The 17,780-nt window shown below is 35.9% G+C and overlaps 1 protein-coding gene across 8 annotated transcripts in view; it reads right to left on the bottom strand.

The window, feature by feature from the left end:
- MTA3 (metastasis associated 1 family member 3) overlaps nt 1-17,780 on the bottom strand; it is a 159,539-nt gene that overhangs the window by 58,777 nt on the left and 82,982 nt on the right. For all 8 annotated transcript variants that reach the window (XR_013994635.1, XR_013994636.1, XR_013994637.1 and 5 more), the window contains 2 exons: nt 8,838-8,940; nt 5,162-5,261 (listed from right to left, as the gene is read on the bottom strand). Coding sequence is in view for 5 of the 8 variants with exons in the window: in XM_081068721.1 (XP_080924847.1) it covers nt 5,162-5,261; nt 8,838-8,940 (203 nt within the window). In the remaining 3 variants the exon portion in view is untranslated. The remainder of the gene's footprint in view (nt 1-5,161; nt 5,262-8,837; nt 8,941-17,780) is intronic.

Here is a 17,780-nt window from a genome sequence, read left to right on the forward strand (position 1 = left end):
AGGCAGACCGTGGAATCAAAGGAAGGATACAATCTTGCTGGAGCCCAGAGGACACAGAGGAGAGTGTATGGGCAAGAGACTGGAGAGACAGCCCAGGCAAAATTCTACGGTCTTGTTGACTGGTTTAAGGATCTGAGTTTTTACCCTAAATGCAATTAAAAGCCACTAAAAAGAAATAAGATAGGAGACAGCAAAACCAGAGCTGCATTTTAAAAAGATCAGACATAATATAGGAATTAGAGATGTTCCAGGATAAAATCTCCTCCCTACTAAATCAACATAGCCTGACCTTTCTCAGAATCAGACTTAGCATCAGGAAGCCTAAGGTTCTAGTTCGGATTCTGTCACTAATTAAATGTTAGTCTTTATATAAGTTACTTTACCATTATGTCTAACATAGTCTATCCTAGAAGATTTCTAAAGCCCCAATCATCACAAAAAGCTCTTTTTTCTGGGATACTACCCTACAACTTGCTTTAGTCCTCAGAGTCCAGGCAAAAGAGAAATCCAGTACCTATATAATTACCTATTCTCAGAGACTGACGCTTTGCTCCATCAACAGCTCCCTAACAATGTACACTGCACTCCACCCCTCTAGGCATGAGGATATAGACAGCAAACAGGCCAGAATGTCCACTAACTTCTACTTACTAACCACCTCAGGGATTACTTTGTTTTAAGGAATTTTGTTTCCACAAAAGGGGGTGGGGAAGAAAGGTCAATGCAAATATTGTTGTTAAATGCTTTTTTTCTTTCATATTATACAAAGTACACTGTACTATATCTTAGACAAGCAGTGTTTGAAATTCCCAGTCCAGCTATGTTCGTAACATCTCAAAATGAAGAAGTTAGATCTAGCAATCTGCAGACAGCTTCATTATCTGCTCCCAAAATATTACTGGTGATTTGACAAGTGCATTCCATCGATTGTCCTGGATAAACGGATGCATTGGGTTAAGAATGCTGAAAGCGCGATGCAGTTCTCACAGGAAAAGCCACAAAGAAAGTCCCCTCGGACGGGCTACTTAGGTTCCGACAGTTCCCTAACCCTGCTCTCTCTGCAGCAGGTCTTCAGATCCAGGGTCTGGTCACCTGATGGAGAAAAGTACTAACCTGATGTGTTTGTTACAGGCCTGAAAACACTGAATGGAAAATAAGAACTTGACTCTCCAAATTCAGCTGAGTAAGTCTGTTTTCATTTAATGGCACGAAACAACTTATCAGCCTTTCACATGTTCTTTTTGGAAAACAATCTGCAAAAATCGTATTATCAACATGTTGATCATCAATTTTTAACCACTCCCGTTCATTTTTATAGAAATGCCTCAGGGTCTTAAATATTTTAACACCCAAAGGGAAGGCATGATACCATACCGGGCAAACAGGATGAAAGGTGCAGGTCATGACATGTGATACAACAAAGGGCATGATTTATTCCTTCTTTTGCAACTTTTAAAAGATGTCAATTTTATGGCACTGAAAATATAATCTCAACACAAGAACAACATATAGAAAGAGTCCAAGCAAAGTTGAACCTAGAGTAATTAGACCAGGAAACCAAAGCATTTAAAGCTTGCAGACAAAAGAGCAGCCCTTCTTTAGTGCTACCTAATCCCAGACAGACAATAATATTTAAACCCAAGCCACTTTAATGAGAATGAAACAGAAGAGGTAATCTGGTAGACAGAACGCCTCAGTAGGAGTCACGAACAGATCCAACCTGCCTCTGAAACCAGTTGTACAAACATGCCAACTATAATTTCCTGAGCTTCTGAAATTGGACACTTCTGCTTAGAAAGATAACAACTGATGTAATACAAAAGTGACCTCCAAATTGCTAAACACTAAGGAAAACAAAACAGAAGAGCTGAAAACACTGGCAGATGTGACAAGTGCCTGCCTAGAAGCAGCATAATGGCCAAGTATCGTAAAAGATACACACAAAACGGTATTTACACTAATTAAGGTATAGTAAGGTTGTGTCCTCTTCAAAATGCTTCTTTTGTAAATGGTCTTCACTGACAGAAACAGAGAGTGAATCTAGAAAACTGCCTCTTCCCAAAGAAATTCATCCGCTGTCCCATCAGTCACGAGCAGTGGGAAGCAGTGACTTATTGCGGCTGCAAACCCAAAGCCCATACTCTGCTCCTCACCTGGCAGACTCATCTTCAGGCAGGCAAATCAGTCCCAACTGTCATAATAGCTCTGTACCTTCTCAGGAACAGGCTTTCCACTCTCAGACAAAACAGAGGAAATTGCTGTACTATAACAGGGACAGAATCCCCAGTTATAATCTGAGAAGCATTATCTCATTAGAACAGTATTAAACCACAAGAAACTGGGCTTCATAAGTAACAGTGTATCTATACAAGGCAAGATCATGCAACATTAGAAAAAAACTTTCCAGGTTCTTATAACAGTGTTTTTGCCAGATTGTTATGGAAAACATGGCGAGGGGGAGGGTGGATGGGGGGGGGGGGACAGCGGGAGCAAAGAAATAAACTGTTCTAAATGACGTCAACTGTGTTAAAAACAAAGTTCACATGGGACTTGGCTTATCAGCTCTCATAATTTATTATAATGTGGTGCTTGTGCAGGGATAGACATAGATTACCAAAACAGAAGAGAAAAGATTAGGAATCTAGAAGCAGACCTAAGCATATCTAGAACCTCGAAATAAAATAGAAGGAATTACAAAATTATGAAGAAAACAACAAATTTCATAAAAGGTGATGATGGTATTATTAATACTTCATATGGAGAAAAACAAAATCAGACTCCTATTTCACCCCATTCTTAAAAATAAACTTCAGGTGTATTTATAGTCCTAAACGTTAATAAAACTTTAAGACTATTAGAAAAAACAGAATATTGTAAGTGAAAATTAGGCAAAGGATATGAATCTAAGATACAAAGAAGAAAAAGAACTGAAGAACCATAAACATATATGAAAACATGCTTAATAACATCACTACATAATCAGGTAAATACAAATTAAAATGAGATAGTGTCAGGTTACTACATTTTCAGTCTAAAATTGAAGTCTAAATATACCAAGTGTTGAAGATAATGTAAGGAAATGGATGAAAATAGGACAACACTCATTAACTGCTGTGGGATCATACATTTCAGCCATGGTACATGAAGAATAATTTGGCTGCATGTGGTCAAATTCAAAGTGAGCACTGCCCTATGAACTACTATTTCGATTGTAGTTATAGCCTGGAAAATTCACACACATTCTCACACAGGGAAATGTGTTGTAATTTTCAATGCAGCAAAAGAAAAACATTTTTAAAGCACTCCAGATGTTCACTGGTAAGAGACTACATGAATAATGTGGTATATAGTATTCTATAAAGGAATACTACAAAGCAGTTAAAATGAGTGAAGTAGGTATGTATTTATTAATATAGCTAGACCTCAATAAGCAAAGAGCAAAATGCTAGAGTAAATTTAAACACATGCAAAACAAATGTTTATGTTGGTTTGGAATACATAAATACACAGTAAAACTACAAAAACAGACTAGATACATAGCAGATTTGTTATAGTGGCTACCTCTTGAGAGGAGGCAAGGGTGGTGGGGGTAAGAAGTACAGATGGAAGACGGGGAGTAGAACTAGGGGGAAAAATTAGAGACTTCAACATTAACCATAATGGTTGAAACATTTTTTTAATCCAAAGAACTAAACTATTTGCACTTGTCTTAAGTGGTACTATGTGGAGTTTTATTCCATTATCCTCTGTACTATTTTGTAATTTGCCATTATTTTTGTTTATAAAGCAAAACAATGGCTAGAAAAACAAAATGGTAAAGAATATTCTACTCTGGTTAATGGGAACAAAACTTTTTTTGGCTGCTGCTGTACTGTAGTTTTCATAAGCATACATTAATTTTAGAATTGGGAAAAAATCTTTTGAACAGAAAAACAAATACAGATGGTAATTCCATGTAGTTCTGGTTCACATAAATATGTCGACAGGATTTTGAAGGTTTTTACAAATGTGACAACTGTACTTCTTTGGTAGAGTACTCTGTAAGTTCTACACAATCAAAATACAAACTTATTTTGAAATCCCTAAACTTTTATATGAAATATTAATGTACCAGTGAAGAGAACAAAATTTGCTTCTATAAACACATTCTAGTCTTTGAGAAAGAATAAAGAAAGGGATTCCATAATGGCGATAGACTATCAATGCTTTTTCATCACCATCTATAACTGTACAAAACTACAAGAAAGCATAATAAAAAACAAATTTGGTGTGCATTCCAGTATGGGTTTTTACATTATGAGAAATATTTTGTGAAAAGCATTTCAAATTGGAATAAAAAGTAATAAATATATTATTGTATTCCGTTCCATCAGAAAATAAAACTGCAACTTTTGTTACATGTAATAAATATTGATCAAATAACGTCACCAAACCTCAGTTTTCTCATCTGTAAAATGAATAACTTATCATGCTTATCTCAAAGGATTATGGCAACAGAATATAATAACTTCAATTGGCAAAAAACCTGCAGGTCTACTTTGCTGGAGGGGAGAGAGAGAGAAGCAAATGCCAAGCCCAATGCCCAGCCATAGCAGGCATCAGCAGTGTAATTAAACTGAATATGGGAAGCTTCACGTGATCACCAAGAGAATAAAGAAACAGTCTTAGAATATGGCAACAACAATGTAATGAAGTACTGTTAAGAAAACAGAACCTCTTTCTAATGAATAGACAGAAAAACTTTAAATATTGATACTGAATAATGTTCATGACAATGGAATAATTCCTAATACGATGGTTTCAAGAGGTGGTCACTTTCACTTGAAAAAAATGTAATAGATGGAATACATGAAAAAAACACAAAAGTGAGAACAGATGAGACAGAATGTTGAATTGTGTTCCCCAAAATGTATACATATATATTTTTTTACCATTTTGTACTTACTCCAATGAATAATCATTCTTACTGTCTCAGCTCACAAACACAAGAGGTGACTTAGGAATGAGACAGGCCAGTTAACCAAGCAGCCAAGCCAAATCAACCTAGCAGTCAGCAGGGCTAAGAGCCAGAAAACTCTCATGTCTACAACACTGCTATTTTGACTTTAAAATTAAACAAGTAGCAGAAGAAATAACTCCAAAATTTCAAAAAGCATCTTACCAGGGTGATGTCTCGAGAAGCTGCAGCTGCGCTCATATGCAAACTTGGCTGCCTCACCGAACTGCTGCAATCAAGGGCTCGAGCAAATGTCCCAACAGCACTGAATAAACCACCAAAACAAAGAGAAAAGCAAGGCTCTGTTATTTATTTATTTTTCATATCTAAAGAAACACATTTAGGTAGTGAATGAAAAATTGTAAAAGTCAAACACGTTCTTGAATGTTTGACACTCAAGTATCAAATAAAAAGCATTTTTTATAAGATTTAAGAATTGACAAGCCAATTTACCATGAGTCATTATAATTAAGAAAAAGTAGGTTGTGAGGCATAAAAGGAAGATCTATTTTGAAACGCCATGGAGTAAACAATTTGGCATCCAAATGTGCTCACAAACGAGAAGTAAATTAACCATGGAGTTTGACTATTACTGCAAAATAAGTTCTGACCTTTTCTTCATAGCCCAAATTGTAAAATCCCAATATACATTTTTGAAAATCAACTTCGTCCTATGAGGACTCAATATATAACAGATTCCCGTTTTTAAAAAAATGGCCACAACACTGATTATCATCTAATGATTTAAAAGGACTTCCGATATGTAGAAATAAAGCATGAAACGAAGATAAAACTTGCTGCTTGTCTGTATTTTAAACATGTTAGCTGAGGAGTTCTTAAAACATTTTCATTAAAATATAACACATGTGCAGAAAAGTACACATTGTGCAGCTATTTAGTTATGGCAAAGGGATGTGTCCATGTCACCAACATCCAGGCCGAGAAACAGAAGGTGACTGAAGCCCAGGACTCCTCGAGCTCTTTCCCCATCATTACTCCCTCCCTCTGGCCCCAAATGAACCACCATCCTGGATTCTAACACTACAGGTTAATTTTGCTCAGCTGAAAACTCAAATAAAATCACGCTGTGTATTCTTTCCATGTTTATCTTCTTTTGTTCAAAATTACGTTTGTGGATTCACACAGGCTGCTGGCTGTGGCTGAGTGTTTTCCGCAGCAGCTTACACAGACTCATACTCCCAACAAGCAGGACATAAGTGCTGGTTGCTCCACCTCTTCACCAACGCTTAGTGTAAAAACTCTGGGTTTTTACATTCTAACCATTCTGGTGGGATGTGCAGTGGTATTTGGCTGTGGTCTTAATCTATATTTAGAAGATTTTTTTTTTTTAAACAAAAACTGAAAAAAATACTTAGGTGCATCTCCTCGGTGCCTCTTATGCTGGCTTCAAGGAAAAAGGAAACAGATGGCTCTTGGCAATCAAGGGAAAAACAGAATGATACTCATATCTAGAAATTGCAATGTCTACTAAACAGACCAAAATCCAGGTAACCTATCTGAGTCTCTAGGCCAGTCGTTCCAGCAACGATTCATTTCTACTCCCGAATCTTCAATCTCGTCCATTCCACTTACTGGCTCCTCCCCCAACAATGTACAGCAAGTCTTTTCATCTGCTCACTCAGTGGCTAGGCCCGTGGGCTCTGGAGTCCAAATGCCTAGCCACCAATATGATGTGTGACTTTCACTGTGACGGGCACTATGAACAGAGCTAAGGATGGGTTAAGACTCTTTTTCCACTGCATTATGAAAAAGTTCAACAGAAAATTATAGAATATAATAAAGACCTTTGTAATCATGTCTAATGTGAAGTGTGATCAAAAAATACAGTCAATGTTTAAATTTTTAAAAAATGTATTACAGTGAAAGACACATTGCCATTAATCCCCCTCAAAATACACCCCCTAACTTCAAACACACTTATCCCATCATTCTTGCCATTTTCGGAAGTAGTTCTGGAAGTCTTCTTTCGTGAATGTCTTTAGTTGCCATGTTGTGGCTGCCTCGATGTCCTGAATTGATTCAAAACATTTTCCTTTCACAGTCATTTTGACTTTGGAAAAGAGCCAGAAGTCGCATGATGCCAGATCCGGTGAATAAGGTCGATGAAAACACACCGTAATGTTCTTATTTGACAGACATTGCCGCATACCAGAAGTGATGTGTGACACAGAGAGCTGTCATGATGGAGAATGAAGTAAAGACACTCACGAAAGAGAACTTCCAGAACTGCATCAGAAAGTGGCAAGAACAATGAGATAACTGTGTTCGAAGTGAAGGGGAGTATTTTGAGGGGGATTAATGGCAATGTGTCTTTTACTGTAATAAATGTTTTTATTTAAACATTTACTATATCTTTTGATCGCACCTCATATTTTGCCATGTTTGATTAATTCTTTAAGGAAATAAATATTATAAATTTTGTTAGAGTCCTCCACACAGAGTCCCAGAACTTTTATATACCGAGAGTGCCAAAAAAATGTATACAAGTGGACACTTTGGTCAACATTGCTCAAGCAGTAGTTCGCCTTAATCAGAAGTGTCTGGGCGCTGATGTAACCACTTTGAGCACCAATTATGATTGCAGAAGTCAAACATGACTTGTATTCATCTTTTGTTATCAGTATATATTGAGTATTACAATTTTAATACAATTTTCCTTTCATAACCCTTTTGCCATGACGGTTAAATATATCCAAATGAGTGTTCCCAGCCACTAACTGCAGATGGAAACTTCCAGAAAGAAAGTTTAGGAAACCAGATGTACATTTTTCTATATTTTTGTGTTTTTTAAGAATGAATAGCAATAGGAAATTTTTATACATAAAAATAATGTCATTTATATACAAAGCAGCTCAAATTGTTATTAAATGCATAAAATAGTAAAAATATCAACTTTTTGTTTTTTTGTGGATTTCTGACACACTTTGGGAAAAAAACCTGAAATCAATTAAAGCAGCGAAAGAGTTAAAATGTGTATACATCTTTTGGTACCCTCTGTATATATAAAAGTTTATATATGTATATATATATCCATTAATAAGACACTGTACATTATCAAACTTTTTATGTGATCATAATGTATGTATCCTCACTCAATATTATTTTTGAGATTTATCTCTTTGCTACATATAACTGTAACTCATTCATTTTGATTGTTGTGAAGTAATATTCCATTATTAAATATATCTCAATGCATTCATCAATTGCTTGCTGATGTACTTTTAGTTTTTTCCAATTTTTCTATTACAATGCTATGATATCATTTACCTTCTGCTTTGCAGCAATTCCCCTATGAACATCATTTACTTTTATAAGCAAAATAGAAAAATAAATTTCTGCCCCATTCATTTTATCAAGAAAAGAGGAAAGGAGAGCAGGCAGAGAGGAAGCAAGCCAATCAGGCAGCCAGGCTTAGAGCTCTCAGAGGAAAGTCCTATGCTCGGCAATAGGCCTTCCTCCTGCGTGGGTGCAGTAAGAGGAATTTGAGACACGCGTTACTATTCACACCTGAATAATCACTGCTTTAAAGATACAAAATTTTAGGTGCTGAATTTCCTCTTTATACTTTTCTGCAGTGCTTACATTTTTACAAGAAGTATTCAGTTTCTTAATTAGCAAAATGTAATAGATCTATTTTCATATTTCAAACAGAAACTAATGATAAACCATATTATTTAGGAAGTGGTAAGATACGTTATTAGGCTTTCTTACTTAACTAGAAAAACAAAAATGTAACCAATGCAAAAAAGTAGACTACAAAGAAAATATGTATAAATTGTTTCATAAAAAGATGTTTTTGACTCAATAGTGCCATACTCACCGTGCTACAACTAAAAACTGGTCAATCTGTCGATCTGTAAGTGGGCTATTTGGGTCCCAAACTTTAACTTCCAATTTTGACTGTTCCCTCTCATCTGATTCTCCTGTCCGAGAACAAAGGAAATGGAGTCTTGTTACATACAAGGCACACACACTGTCACATACAATGGATGACTGTGGTCACCACAGCATTAAAAATGTAAAAAAATATTCGCGGTTTTGGTACATTCTTTCAGACAGCGGATGTAGAACACTTCGTAGAGTGAACACATAACAACACAAGTAAACCAATCATGGAATATTTTCATTTAGTCATTCGCATGTATTTCCTGAGTACTTGTTTGTGTGGGGCCCTAAGTAAGCCTCAGACTAAGAGAGAAAAAGACAAAAAAGAAAGCGCTCCTGCTGCAAGACGCTTAAACTATGATAAAACATACCCATAAATAACTATGATACGAACAGGAAAAAAAGATGGTATAAGAGATGAAGAGATACGACTGTAAGATTCCCAAGATTAAAGGAATTATTTTAGGCTAGCTAGGGAGAGATGTCATGAAGGAGGTGGCATTTCTGCTAAGAACTGAAAGGTATGAATGCACTGGCAGAAGCAAAGGACTTAGGAGTAAGAAATGAAAACATGAAAAAAGTCATAGGGCTTTAAAATGTGACAGAGAAAAGTAGCTCATTCTGTCAGGAGTACATTAAAGGGGATGAGAAGAGACATTGAAGAGAAGTGGATTATGAACATGTTACTGAAGACGCCACACAGATTTTCTGAATGGGGAGGCAATGAGAAGCCCCTGCCTTTTTAGTAGGGGAGTGACAAGACCAGAACCAGACTTCACATCTTACACTTAGCAATGGTATATAATTTGCTCTACAAAGATACCGGATGAAGACAGAGACATGGTAATGACAATAGAGAACAAAGAGGGAAGATTTAGGAATGTCAGTGACAACCTGGGTATGTTGGCATTAACAGGAAGAAGGAAACAAGTACGAGATGAAGAGGTGAGGGCAGAGGAAAAGACTGATGACCATGCAGGATGCTTTGTTTTCTGAGTATCTCACAAGGAGACAGAACTCAAGGAGACAGAAATCAGGCAGGACTCAAAGTCAAGACAAGGTATAGTAATGGAAAACAGACTTGGGAGTTGACTAGAATTTTGATTTACAGCTATGGATTTCCTATTAGGCTAGGGACTGGTTTTGGCTTGTTTTGCTTTTGAATCACTCCCTCTCTAACATCAGGCAGTGCCTTCCTGACATACTCTGACGCTAAACATCCCCTAACTGACAAATCCAGGCTATCGGCTTCTGATGTGTTCAGACCTAGTATGGGAACAAGCAGGTATCGATGGCGCAAACGGAGAAAGGGGAAGGCAGAATCAGCTGTTCTACCTGCAGTCTCTGAGGTCAGTCACTGCCGACAGGAGAGGGACTTGCCCATCCTCTGCCCCTTGTTCAAAGGCAGGTAACCAGAGAGCCGGTCACCACCCCCAACATAAAGCAGCACAAGCAGAGCAGAAAGAAAGAGTACCAGGCCAAAGAGCTCTAAGTGTTTGAAAGGATTTCATTTTTCATTTTTTCTGTTTATAATTCTCCACATGCTGAGCCAACATATCAACATTAGGTTAGGTTCAGAGTCCAAAACTGAAAAATTTGTGAACTGTGTGAAACTTAGGAAAGGAGAATGACACAATTACAATTTCCCTGCATCTTCAAATAATATGTTTCAGTAAGATAAATAGTAATAGTAAAAAAGGACAGATGAAATGACAATAGTATTCAGTATTAATCCCTTTTGTTATAATTTTATATACTCCAGAATGTAAGGGTAAAACTGACATTTACTTTTCAAATTCCAACAAAATTGATATATTTCAATCCCATCTATCCATTCAGCAGTACACTGCGGTAGGAGAATTCAGTATAATTCGCTGCAAGCAATAAAAAAAAAAAAAAAAACACACTCCTGGATACACTTATACTAAAACCTGAAATATAGACAATACCACGGGATGAGAACAAAAATAGCATAACAACAAAAAGAATAAATATAGAAATGTTCCATTTCAAACAGTCACTCAAACTAAATGAGAACTCCCCGTATAATTACATTTATATTACAGTTTGATCACTTCCCAGTGGAAAGACTTTTAAGAAGCTCTTGAATTAACTTATTTGAATCTTAAAACTAAATTCTCAGCTGAGCCAGCAGTAATCTTTGGAATGGTCTTGGTAACTGTGTCATGAGCCAGAGACTGGACCAAGATTAATTCCATGCCCTGGTCATGTTCATTCCAGTCATTGCAATAATATCATCACTTCGGTTCTCCATTTATAATCTGCTGAAGTTTCAGATCATCAAATAACCCGGCTCACGAAGATCTTCCTAATATCTGAATTCCTACAAAATATATTTCCCAACTAAATGCATGATTGCATATAGCATCCTATTTTTGCTACATCTGCTCTTTTCCATAATTTTGAAGAAATGCAGATTCAGCAATGATTTTAAATGTGTTAGCCTTAACCTTCCAGCTATATTTTAAGATTTCCAGAAAGTATGGACAAAGCACTTCTTCAGTATATCCTCTGAGAGCACATAATGTTGTTCAAAGGCTCTGAAGAGCTAAGGCTATATATATCAAACTGTCATCCTATTGGCCTTTTCCTGGACAACTGGAAATATTCTTTGTTCTAAACACAATTTTCTTTGCACCAACCACCAGAATATTATATGCTGTTTATGTTACAGTCAATGCACAAATACACAAAGATACCATATATCACTGTTTTTAATATTGTTCTGAAAGTTCTGACCAATGTATTAAATTATGAAATAATGAATATAAAAAAACTCAACAGTACTCTAAACAAACAAAAAATGTTAAAAAAGATCGCATTAATTGTGGCAAAAGTATAAAACACCAAGAAATAAAATTGAAGGTTATGTTCGTAAAAAGAAATTACATGATGAGTATAAATAAAGAGCAAAGAAGATTTAAAATCTTAAGGATATACTTTTTCTACAAGTAACTCAATAGGTTAAATTTAACAAATTTAGTCTTGGAAGCCAATAAAACGATCCAAATATTAATCTCTACAAATCAAATATTATTATGTAAAGAATAGTAAGAGAAAGGATTGGCTAAACTGGATGGATTAAAATATACAGCAACAGCAATCAAACAATGGCGTACTGGCACAAAAATCAACAGTATCAAAAGCATTAGATCAAAAATAACCTATTTGAAAATTTAAGTATTACTATAATTATGTAAACATTAACTAACATTTATTCAGTGCTTACTATGTCCCAAGAACCCTTTGCAACAGGGTTTCTCGACGTCAGCACCATCGACATTTTGGGCCAAATCACGCTTGGCAGTGGGGCTGTCCTGTGAATCACAGGGATGCTGAAGTAGCATCCGGGCCTCTACTCACTAGATGCCAGGAAGGAGCATCTCCCTGCCACTACCACCAGTGTGACAACCACAACTGTCTATAGACATTGTCTAATGTCCCCCGTGGAACAAAATTGCCCCGGCTTGAGAATTAACTGTTTAGATAGTTACAGGCAATACTTGCTTACACTTCATTGTTATAGGCTGGTGTTTTTAATTTGGATAACATCTACCACATTGTTGAAAAGCACATTCCATAAAATTACACACTAAAAACAATAGGGTTTAGGAAAAAAATGGGACAAAACTTTGAAAACCTATGGAACTTGATAACCAGAGCAGTCAAAAAAAAAGAAAAAAGTAATTATCATTAATAAAAATAGTAACACAGCTAAATCTCCACTGACATTTGTTTGCACCAAGCACAAAGGTCAGTCGATCTTTTATCTCCTTAAACCCTGGACTCATTCATGCTTCCTCCACTGAGACATAGGTCACTGTACACCGTTTCAACAAAATTAAAAATAGAATTCAGGGTGCAGGGTTTTTTGAACACTGGGGGAAATGTCTTCATAGCCCCCTCATCTGTAACTCCAAGCTTCCCCACATAGCCTTAACATAGTACAAAATGCCACAGATTTTGAGGCCACTAAATCAGCCACTGCTTACACTAGAGGTAGACATTTCTGTAGAATTTTCATCTATTTTTCTTAAACTCTCTATCTGTGAGAATACTTGCTTCCCTGATAGCTGGAGAAAGTCTCAGATGAACCAATCCGACTTCCACTCTATACTCACATTTTCCTATTGACCAACCGCATATGAGCTAATTCAGGTTTAAAAAGCATGTATTGTAGCAGAAGAAATTATACTAACAGCTCTTTAACTCTCAAAAATAGAGACCTCCTGAAATTCCCAAACACTGACAAGAGTTATTTAATTATCAGTAGCAAACAGACAATGCTGACCAGGGGAGAAGCAACTGTAATAGCTAACAGTGGGCGTAGGGTGCTATGCTAAATAAATTACTTCATTCGAACATCACACTATTATATATGTACATACATTATTATTTCCTTTTTAAAGAGGAAGAAATGGGAACCTAGAGGGGTTAAACCGTTTTCCCAAGGTTACTCAGCTAAAACATAGCACAGCCAGGTTTCATCCAAACCTGTGAATCCAGAGTCATTTTAATTTAATAACTTAATGTTACTATTATACTTTTAAGTTACAATTTTAATATGTAAACAGATTTCTTTCTTAAATTTTCAGTGTTACAATACAGTGAATTAATAATTCAAAACTTTGCACATTATGATATCTTTTTCTGTGGAAAATTCCCTAGGTGCTTTATTCAAATTCAATAAGAGATTTAAAATCTCAAAGAAACCTTTAATTTCATTTGCAAACTACATACTGATCTTTCCAGATCTCAAGAGCTCATTAGAAGGTGGGCAGTGATAAATGATTTTAAAAATTCTAAAGTCACAAAAAGATTTATTCACTAGCAAGACAAATGCCGTAACAATCTCTTAGAATTCATCCAGACACGTTCACAAAGAAAGCAAGCCTCTAATATATTCTGGCATGGTGCTGATGCTACCTCCTACTCAGGACATTAACTCAAGTTCTGCATCCCGTGTCAGTGCAAACTGGAATCTGGCCACTGGTCAAAACGTACCCACTCGAGAGTATCAAAAGGGTTAATGAGCACATCTGCAGCAAGTCCCAAACACCTGTTCTTGAACGTGATGTTTTCTACTATTTAACTTCCCTGCAAACAGGTATTGGCTATGTAGGCATGGCAACGTCCGTGTTTTTCAAGTGCGGTGACACGGTTGGTATACCTACCTATCTGCAGTGCTACACCTTCTCCCCCAAAAATATGTTAGTTAGAAAAAGAAAATGGGTTCTTTAAATCTTGCATCTAGTTGATTACCTGATGACAACTGAAAGGAAACTGTGGATATGCTAAATGCTTTAAAAGCTGAAACAAGAGAACCAAGTGACTTCTCCAATTATGATGAAAAATGTTTTTCTTTGTTAAAATTGAATACTTAAACAAATAAAGCGAATAAATTCTAAACTTAAAAATAAGCTTAACAAGTACTGCATAAAATCTACAAGGTTAAATCTATATTAAAAAACAAAAGACTCCCACAAAAACCCAAAATAGCCTTGAATAAAGGGAAAGACATCCCTTGTTTCTGGTTAAGATGTTTCAACATCATCAAAATGTCTGTTCTTAGAATAATTTAAAAATCAACTGCAACTCCAATAAAAATAGGAAGGTTGGCGGTTTTTCCCACTGGTGTTAGTCAAGCTGATAATAAAACTCGTTTGGAAGAATGAGGTGGGGGCTAGTCTCACCAGGTATTAGCACATACTACAAAACCTCTATAATTAAAATTGAGTTACTAGAATAGGAACAGAAAAACAGACCAGGGAACAGAATAGAAACCTCGGAAACACACACAGCTCAACATTATAAAATGATCAATCACCTCCTCCCAAAGTAATATGTAACATTAACACAATTTCAATCAGAATCCTAATGAAATCTGGAAGGAAAGAAATTGACAAATTGATAATAACTTCAACAGTAAGAAGAAAAATCTATGAGATGGGAGCTCTCTGCTAAGAAATTTTAAAGAACAATAAGAAAAAACTTGCCCTACCTAAAACATGTAATAAAAGATAAAATGAACTTGATCTATCACACAATAAAATATTGCATAGAATATAATTTCATGGATCTCTATGCAATATTCATGTAACAAATAGTCTGGGAGAATATGCTAAATTAGTAAAAGCAGTTAACAGTGGGTTAGAAGGGATGATCTCAGGGATTATTACTTTTATTTCTAGTATAACTGCATTATCTAGTACATTCCTATTATTTGTAATTAAGTAATTTTAAGATTTAAAAAATGGGAAGAAGTGAAGAATATAGTGGAGCCCCTTTGTCATGCTATATTACGAAGGGGCTTCATTATGAGCACTTTTAACTGTGCAAAGTTGATTTGGGAATTTCAACTATGTAATGAAAAGGTGGGCTTTTATTTACCCTGTTTCCCCGAAAATAAGACCTTGTTTCTGGTTAGCCGGACAATCAGCTCTAATGCGTCTTTTGGAGCAAAAATTAATATAAGACCCGGTCTTATTTTATTATAAGACCGGGTATAATATAATATAATACAATACAATACAATAATATAATACCCAGTCTTACATATATTAATTTTTGCTCCAAAAGATGCAGTAGAGCTGATTGTCCAGTTAGGTCTTATATTCGGGGAAACACAATAAGAGGTATAGTGTAGTGAACAGCAGCTTTCAACTTGTAATTCTCTGAATCCTAAGGTTCCCCAGGACACCTCAAGAGATTCAATGCGGCCTTCTCACTCCACCTCACCCACAACAACCTGATTTTTCTTATATTATTTAAGGTCATGTTGTGCTATATTTCATTTAAAGAAAGGGTGCTATTGGCTGCATAAAGTTTGTAAACCACTCAGAAGAAATACTATGTTAAAGGCAATTAATACTGTTAATGAACTGTAAGATCTATTATATTAGTGAATAGCTAGTCACATTTTCTAAATACAAATACCTTTGTCAGGTAACTGGCATAACTCCCTAAATGCCGCACGCTGTTAAGAATCCTTCCTCTTACCTAGAAGAACCTCAACTCCATTGTGAGAAGGATTACAGGATACATTATGCATTTCATGGATTATTGTTTCATTAAAAATATGTATATATTTTTAATTCTAAGGTAGGTAGGTATGCTTCACAAATTGCACCACTCTAGCTTTGCTTATCAGGGACAGATACTATATTTAAATAGTTTTTCAGATAAACGGCAACACATGAGATTCTATGATCTGACTTTTCTACCCACTGTTACTCGAAACATCACTACTTGGTTCAGCATTTATCTTTACATGAGCAATACACAAAAATTTCTAGACTTTCTACATGCCTACACTTACACTCAGAGCTAAAGGGAGGACCATGCAATCAATGACTCAGGCAGTACAAAAATTTGAAAGTCAAATAATAAAATCAGCATAAAAATTACATGGAAGCAGGTCTGCCTGGTTTGAAAAAGGGAGAGATCAGAGTCCAGGGAGGAGCGGTTTCACCCCTCTGGGCTGTCAGGGGATACAGCACTTGGGCTCAGCACCGCTCTCACGAGACCAGGGGCATTCCTGGCTTTGGGCTTGTGCACATGGACTTACTGAACTATCTCACTAGCAGAATATACACCTGTCAAAAACTCACAGAGCTATACACAGAAAAGGATGACATGTACGTACTACATATGAATTATACCTTAATTAAAACAAGGAAAAAACCCACCTATAAATGACAACCTGGAAGACAATTTGGCATTTTGTATAAAATTTCAAACACACATGCCCTATGATATAGCAATTCCACGTTTAGGAACATACTTGCCAATTACATCCAGAGTATAAAATTACCCATTATACTCATGGCAGTACTGTTTGTATAATTTAAAAATCAAGTGTGTTTTTAAAAATAATATTCAGTGGATGCTTAAGTACCGTGATATAAGACTAACATCAAACATTAAGGACTATAAACATCCAAAATTATTTTTGGAAGACAAGTTGATTTGCACAGATCAGAATGTCAATAAATGCAATCTCTCAGCCTGTAATAAATTGATTTACTACTCACGGTCTGTTAAAAAAAAAAACTGTCCAAACACAGTTGAGCATAGACAGACAGAGCATTCTCGTCTCCAAGCTTAATCATTATTGACTGACCTTTCCTGGTACTTAAGTTCATGAAAATGCAGAAGTAGTCCTCAGCCTGGCATTATTCATAGCCAATCCCACCTACCCACCACTGACGTGAATGTGTACTATGGTTCACAAACTCTATCCTGAGGATCTGTTGATTTAACTTTTCTGCATACATTTTCTAGAAGTAAGGCAGCGTAGAGAGAAGAACCTATGGAAGAATTCGTATGCTTTAGTAATCAGAGGGCAGAAACAAAAGTGGAGGAGGCCTTTCTGTGAATAAAGCAAACCATAAAGGCCTTAAAGGAAAAAAACAAGTAAATTCTGTATGATAAAAAAATAAAATATATCTAAATTTGAAACCACTATTAAAATTTTTAAAAAATCAAATAATAAACTGGGGGATTGTATCCTTGTAGACAAAAGGCAAATACTTTTGTATCTGTTTACCTTTAATATTCAAAGAACTTTTGCCAATACATGAAAAGATAAATAACCCAGTAGAAAATGCACAAGAAATTTACAGAAGAGCTAAAGATAACTAAGGTAGCATAATCTCAACTTTAAAAAAAAAAAAAAAACACAATGAGATATAAAAATGTAGGGTGGGTGGAGATGGAGGAGGAAAAAAAATCCCTAATAATCACAGTGTTGGTGAAGGTATCTGGTTCTTTCATTCATAACTTAATATAGTCTTTTTGAATGGCAAAGAAGCATTTTGAGTGTCTAAAATGTACATACCATTTCATTTCCAAGAAG

This window comes from Rhinolophus hipposideros (assembly GCF_964194185.1).
Source record: "Rhinolophus hipposideros genome assembly, chromosome: 12".
NCBI classification, from domain to species: Eukaryota; Metazoa; Chordata; class Mammalia; order Chiroptera; family Rhinolophidae; genus Rhinolophus; species Rhinolophus hipposideros.